Source organism: Trachemys scripta, chromosome 14 (assembly GCF_013100865.1).
Source record: "Trachemys scripta elegans isolate TJP31775 chromosome 14, CAS_Tse_1.0, whole genome shotgun sequence".
Classification (NCBI taxonomy): Eukaryota; Metazoa; Chordata; order Testudines; family Emydidae; genus Trachemys; species Trachemys scripta.
In genome coordinates, this window is record NC_048311.1 from 30,455,461 (window position 1) to 30,462,600 (window position 7,140).

At 41.7% G+C, this 7,140-nt stretch overlaps 1 protein-coding gene across 1 annotated transcript in view; it reads right to left on the reverse strand.

Annotated features, from left to right (window-relative positions):
• LOC117887822 overlaps window positions 1–3,031 on the reverse strand; it is an 11,511-nt gene extending 8,480 nt beyond the window's left edge. The window contains exons 1-2 of the mRNA XM_034790563.1: window positions 2,706–3,031; window positions 560–614 (exon numbers count right to left, since the gene is read on the reverse strand). Of these exons, the coding sequence (XP_034646454.1) occupies window positions 560–614; window positions 2,706–2,753 (103 nt within the window). The 5' untranslated portion in view covers window positions 2,754–3,031. The remainder of the gene's footprint in view (window positions 1–559; window positions 615–2,705) is intronic.
• Between the last annotated feature and the right edge of the window lie 4,109 nt (window positions 3,032–7,140).

Sequence of the window (7,140 nt, forward strand, 5' to 3'; positions counted from 1 at the left end):
ATATATATGTGTGTGTACATAGATGCACACGCCTACATATTCTCAGGCTCCCAGCAGACTGCCCCCCCTTCCCCGGGGTTTGTAAGCATGTGGTTATAAAAGAGCATATCAAAGGGTAACGTTCTCACATTTGTAAAAAGCAACAGAGGGTCCTGTGGCACCTTTGAGACTAACAGAAGTATTGGGAGCATAAGCTTTCGTGGGTAAGAACCTCACTTCTTCAGATATCTGAAGAAGTGAGGTTCTTACCCACGAAAGCTTATGCTCCCAATACTTCTGTTAGTCTCAAAGGTGCCACAGGACCCTCTGTTGCTTTTTACAAATGTGAGAACGTTACCCTTTGATATGCTCTTTTATAACCACATGCTTACAAACCCCGGGGAAGGGGGGGCAGTCTGCTGGGAGCCTGAGAATATGTAGGCGTGTGCATCTATGTACACACACATATATATATGCTTTCAGCAATGAAACATTTTGGGGTGAATACCAGAACTTACTAATTATCACTTCAACCACCATCTAAAAATAAAACATCCAAGGAAAATAGTTAAAATCTTACCACTGCCAATGTCTTGACAGGGTCGTTTTGGATCGTGTGCAGTAAGAGCTTCCCTCTGTGAAAGAGAAGAAAAGTTATTATGTCTTATGCAAGGGGTCAAATTGAAGGGGAAAGAGCTTTGTTTATGCTAAATCAATGCTGACATCTTCACCTAAGGTTATGTGTATTCCTACCTGGAGGGGAATATTAAAGACGAGCCAAGAGGAAGTCTCCCAATGTTCTGGATATTATTTACAAGTATAACTCTAAAAGTTGGGAGGTTTTTTTCAATCGGATCACAAAAGTTTCAAGGTGACCAACAAATGCTGAAGACCCTGAGCTGATGTAAATTATGGTGTAGCTTGGACAATTTACTCCAGCTGAGACTCTGCCCCCATGTGTTTATTTGCAATCTAGTACCAAGAATACTTTTCCCAATCTTAGCTATTTTATAGAAAATTGGGTGTCTGAACTCTGAGAACCAACCCACGTAGTTGCTCTTAGGCATTGTTTATGAGTGCTCTGAATTCTAATATCTATCTGTTGCTAGATGGAAAAGAATTTTCTCAGTTTTAGTAGCCATTACATTTTCAGAATTACCACTAGAAGTTGACCATTATCAGTCTACTACACAGTTCATGATTCACTGTGCCAAACACACCCTCCAACTCGCAACTAAGTCTTGGGACAAGATGCTGGAAAAACAATTTGCCAATGAGCTCACTGAGTGTTACCCTTATTTTTCTGGTTTAAATATTTTTAAGTCACTTCACCTTTATCTGTGCCTCAATTTTTTCATGAATAAAACAAGGACACTATTTCATATCTACCTCATAATAGGAATCATATGGCTTACGCAATAATGTTTGCAACGTTTTTTGAAAAGTAGAGATTAGAACGGATGAAAAAACACAAAAACAAAATTTTACAAATGTTTTGTTGACCATTGTTTCCTGTTCTTTTTTTCTCACCACAATTCAAAATGTAGAGACAGTTGTTCCTCATAAGTTTGAAATTCAAAAAAATTCAGTCTGCCCTTCTTCAGAGCAAAGACCTGTCTGATGAAGTGTATTTGAGGGTAAGCATGCTGATGATCATCAATGAAAATGATCACTGATGCTGGGTTGAAAAAGCTGCTAGGAATCTGCACCAATTTTGGTTTTGTGGGTATATTTTTATATGAACTAATCAGAAAAATAAGCAGCTATTAAGGAGCGTACAATTTGGAGCCTGTTATCCCTTGGCACGTGAATGCAAAAAGGTGCTAATTGACTTTTCTTAACTTTTTCATATTTAACAATTAATAATATGAAAGATCCCCCCCTTTAACTATTACTATTATTCACGTATTAATTTGTTTGGCAATTGGGCCCATGAGCCCTATTCATGGACCAGGATCCACACTGGGCTACAAAAAGAGGGACCCAGCCCCAAAGAGCTTAGAGGCTCATACACTCTCTGCAGGGTCCAGAAAATAAATACAAACATTTTCCAAAATAACGTACCAAACACAAATTTGGTAAATGTGCTTAGCTGTAGTAATTTACTGTCTGCCTTCGCTCTTATTTATGGTCAGACTGGCACCTTGCAATCTGCCCTGAGTAAGGGACAGCATACAGTTAGACTGCCCTGGGAGCAAAGCAGACACCAAATTGTCACTGCTTACTTTCCTAGCGCATAGACGCAGCTGTGCAGGCCAGCACCATGCGGAAGTGGAGCCAGAGGTCTGTCCCTGGCCACCTGTGTAGTAGGAGGGAGTGGGAGTTCCCCATCTGCAATGAGATTAGCCTGTGGAGGGGAGTAATGGGTCATCATATGTCATCTTAAATCCCTGTGTAGACACATACACCAGTTCACAATTAGACCCTTCATAGGCATATATGGGATTTCTGGGTAAGTACACCTACGTTTCCCTCTCTCTAACTTTCTCTGTACAGTGGAATCAGTTCAGCAACTATGCTCTGCCCACATAAGATCATCCTTGTCCAGCATTCTAGGGCAAGAAAGGAGTTATCAGTTTCCGATATTTTATTATTAGTCTGCTTGATTTCCCCCCACTGCGCACATTAATAACCCTCTTCCCCCGCTTCCTCCTTCCTATCCCTGCTCTCCCAAGAGTTCTGTATGCAGGAATTTTTTGCACACAACAGGTTAGCTGCTCTCTTACCTCTCCTGGAGTAGCTGAGAGACAGTGGCAACAGCAGAAGAAGGACATGCTTATCTACAAAAAAGAAAGAACGAGGCCGAAGTTCACTAGCGGGCAGTGGGCCCTTTAACCAGTTTGCATGCACTACTTACTGTACTGGAAAACAATAAAGCAAGTGTGACCCAAGCGAAGTCAGTGTTAATGGCATTGCAGACACAGGGAATTTCGGAGAGAAATCGCTGTCCTGCCTAGAGATTCCCTGCCAAGGTTTCTTTCTTTCTGTATTTTTTGTCTCTTCAGCACAGTAATGGCCTCTGACAACTCAGGCTTGTTCCCTCTGCAAACAAACTGTGCATTGTCAAACAATTACTGTGCATCTGAAGAACTTACTTCCTTTTAGCAATCGCTCCCAGAACATACCATTCTTTCCTTCTGGGTGGGGGAATGACAGAAAAATGGCATATACCAAGATACAAGAGGCCAGCTGTTGAGGTTACTTGGATACTAAGGGCTAGGGTGCTACCTTGATGCACCTTGAGTAGCACCTCATTTCAAGAGGAGTCCCACTGATGAAAAATGGGACTATTTCCAGAATGAGGTATTTTATAGCATGAGTAAAGGAGGCAAACTCTGGCCTTATGATAGCGAGAGATTATTGTAATAAATTGGTGGTCACCTAGGATCTTCACAATTTTCATTATGTTGCACATCATGGCCACGCTGAACTTCGTGGTCGCACCAGAGAGAAAACTCTCATCAGAAGTTCTGAAAGCAAAAGTCCTAAGTGCTAGAAATAAAGGGGAATCTCGGATGGCTTTGAGCAATGTAGAGTACATGACAAAGGGTTCTGATTCTGCCCGGTAGAGGGGAGTGCACATCAGTCAATTCATTGCCTACTCCTCTTAGACAAAACTTATCCTTGAGCATCTGAGTTTCATGGATCTCACGTCTGGGACAGTAGTGTAACAGCTCTGTGGCATGTCTTCCAGACTGATCTTGTCAGCAGAATTTTACAGTCACAGGAGGGATAGAACTCAGCGTCTACCTTAAAAACAAGCAAATGAAAAGGCACTTGCCTCTTGAGTTTAAGGAGAATCTCCATTAGCAGTTAGAGGGTCTAGGAAACACAGTTGAGCAGTTCAGTTTCTATCCAGAAAAGGAGAATGGCACTCTCTCATAGCTCATTACATCCCTGTAAAATTAAAATCTGAACATTGAGCAACTTCAGATTTCCCATTTATTGAAGCAAATGGAAAATGACATTCCAAATTGCCTATTATTAACCACAATGCTCTGGGCAGAGGTTTGTTTCTCAAATTCTTTCCCTTTTCTCCTGACCCGCTATGGCATCTTTTTTCTCCCTTCCTCTCACTCTTTCAACCATGGATCCCAAGTAATAGTCATATTTGTGTTCAGCCTCAAGTCTCCTGCTAGTTCTCCTGTTCATATAAAATGGAGCAATTAATTTATTGCAGACTCACCACAGTTGTTTTATTCATCACAACTTTAATGCTGCTACGAAGTAGGCCCCGGAGATGTAATATCATCTTAACAAAACTGTCCTGAAGAGAGAAAGCTGAGAATCAGGGAGAAACCTTAACATAAACAATGTACCTTGAGTGTGTTTCTGAGTTAATATTTCTTACTATAAAACAATAGGGAATAGCTAAAGAGCACACAATATGCTTCAAGTGAAATAACCACAATGTAAATAGATATGGAGAGAGACAATGATAAAAACTACCCACTAACAGACCCCAGAACATACCTAGTAAAGTTACAATGAACAATTTGGAAGATCCATAAGTTCTACATACAGCGACCCTATCTTGTGAATAGTTTGGGTAAAATCTAACTTCACTTGAAACAAGATCTTTGCACACAGTGTCCATGTCCAACAGTCAGGGCTACCAAAGCTATTTGAAGGTACTTGGATACAGTGTTGATGGGTGTAGTATAAGAACTAGAACAGAGTGGAGTGCAATTAGTGGAGCAACGACTGGTGGAAAGCCCAAGCTCCAAAAGCCAGTCACTAGGACACAGGTATTAATAGGAGGCTTGTTACTTCCCCAAAGTCATGTAGAAAGAGCCCAAGATCTGGGAGCTTATCACCAGAGCACAACAAGAGGAAGGGTTCTGTATGTTTGATTTTATTTTGTCGTGTCTTGTGATCATCTCCAAAGCCTAAAGTCAACATCAGTGGGTCTCAAACTTTTTTACTGGTGACCCCTTTCACATCATAAGCCTCTGAGTGCAACCCCCACAATAAATTAAACACACGTTTTAATGTATTTAATGCCATTATAAATGCTGGAGGCAAGCAGGATTTGGGGTGGAGAATGACAGCTCGTGACCCCCCATGTAATGACCTCACAACCCCCTGAGGGGTCCCAACCCCCAGTTTGAGAACCCTTGGTCAACATCTTAATCGCTCTGCCTTGGCTGCCCTTAGCATTACTAAGGGATAATTTGCACAGACACCCAAAGCCAGGACAACCTTACAGATTTGAAATTTGGGCCAGGTTCACGGAAGTTTGTTAGCCTTTTGGTGCATCTGGACTACGTTTCACATTGCTTTGGGCTGGGTTTTCATTCAACTTACTGTTTCAGGCAGAAACCCTGACAAACTTGGTGGTTTTATATGGTTTTCCTGGTCTGAACCCATCTGCTCCGAACTGTGGGAAAGTTTTTCTGAATCTTGGGTTACAAATGTCCTGGCTTAGTTCTAACTCTACAGCATGCTGAAACAGAACACAAAATCTGAATCTCTCCAAACCTTTGGGACATTTGGCTCCAGTTCCATCTGTGCCTACATCTCTGGGACAGGTTTGGTTTTTTTTTGAGCCCCAATCTGGCTTTATTTGAATGTCAGTGTAAGGATGGTCCTAAACCAAAAGAAAAAAGCCACATGCAACAAAACTGTGGGTAAAACAATGTTTGCACAACCCCCTGAGAAATGAACATACTCTGGTGCCAATATCACTCCACCTTTAGAAGGCTGTTTAGTACATTAACAGGTACCTGAAATTTCATATAGAAAAACAGTGGTTGGGGGAGGGGTGGCAGTGAGGATTGGGGGGACAAAGGACTTACTATACCGGATGAGACCCATGGTCCATCTAGTCCAGTGTCTTGTCACTGATAGTGGCCAACACGAGATGCTTCAGAGAAAGGGATAAGAGCCCTCAGAGTGGAATAAATTGCCCCAAAGGGAAGATTCTTCCTAGCCTCCATCAGGTAACAGCTGGTTTATGTCCCCAAACAGAAGCATTATGTGATCAGCCACAAAGTCAAACTCAAAACCTGAAGTGCTGAGCTGCTGACAAGTATCTGTCATTTCCCTTCTAGCCTATCTCTACCATTCATCATGTTAAAACACATGATAATAAAACTGTAATATATGTAGTGTAAAAAGCAACTGTATTTAAACAAACAAAAAAGGAGCTGAGACACAAACCTGGATTGTCTTACTATGACATAATGTCATCAGGTTCCCAGTCTGTCATTATGAAAATATAGCTTACGAGCATAGTGCCCCTGCCCAAGCAGGTTTCATTTGCCAATGCATGTTGAAATCATGCCCTGTTGGCGCTGCCTTTATTTACCACAATGGCATCGACTCCATGCACTGGGGCCCATTCTGTTTAGGTTGCCTCAGCCAAGGTCATCATTGCGTAAAGCATGAGCCCACAAATAGCAATTTCTTGCTATTTCTGAGGAGAATTACTAGTCTCTGTTTGCATCAAAAGCTGTGAGGAATCCCGGCTACACTTGGGACGTGGCAAAACTGACTTAGTCAGAGTTTCTTGGATGAAGCAGTAAGAAGAAAAAAAAAGCTAACAAAGATGAGTCACTGCTAAATGAAAACCTACCCTGTAGCTTCTCACAGAAGTCAAGCATTATTAAAATTATATATTATATATATATATTCCCTATATTCATACATATGCATATCATATATATATATAGGACCAAATTCTGGATGGTGATATGCATATGCACCTGCCATACGGCTATTTTGTCTTGCAATGGAAATCTTCAACAGAAGTCACCTGTTCCACCTGTGCCTCCTTCAGAAAGTCATGGGGACACCATGAGTAACATTGCAGAATGGGGTCATGAAGAAGTTACCATCTTTGAAAGGTATTGATATAGCTCCCATCAGCACAGTATGTGAGCACCTTGCAATTGTAAATGTATTTATCTTCACAACACCTCTGTGAGGTACAGAAGCGCAGAACTGGGTTAGGAAGGGGAGCTAAACATAGGGTTTCTCATAGATACAGATCTAGCTGCCTTTCTGTTCCCTTTCAGGTCTTACAGAGCCCCCACCCCACGCCCAGGTGTCATGCTTCATGCCTTAAACTATCTCAAGGTAGATTTGTTCAATTCTCCCACTCTTAGGGTAAGCCCTGATCTACAGTACTCTGTGCATTAACCATGCTTACCAATCAGG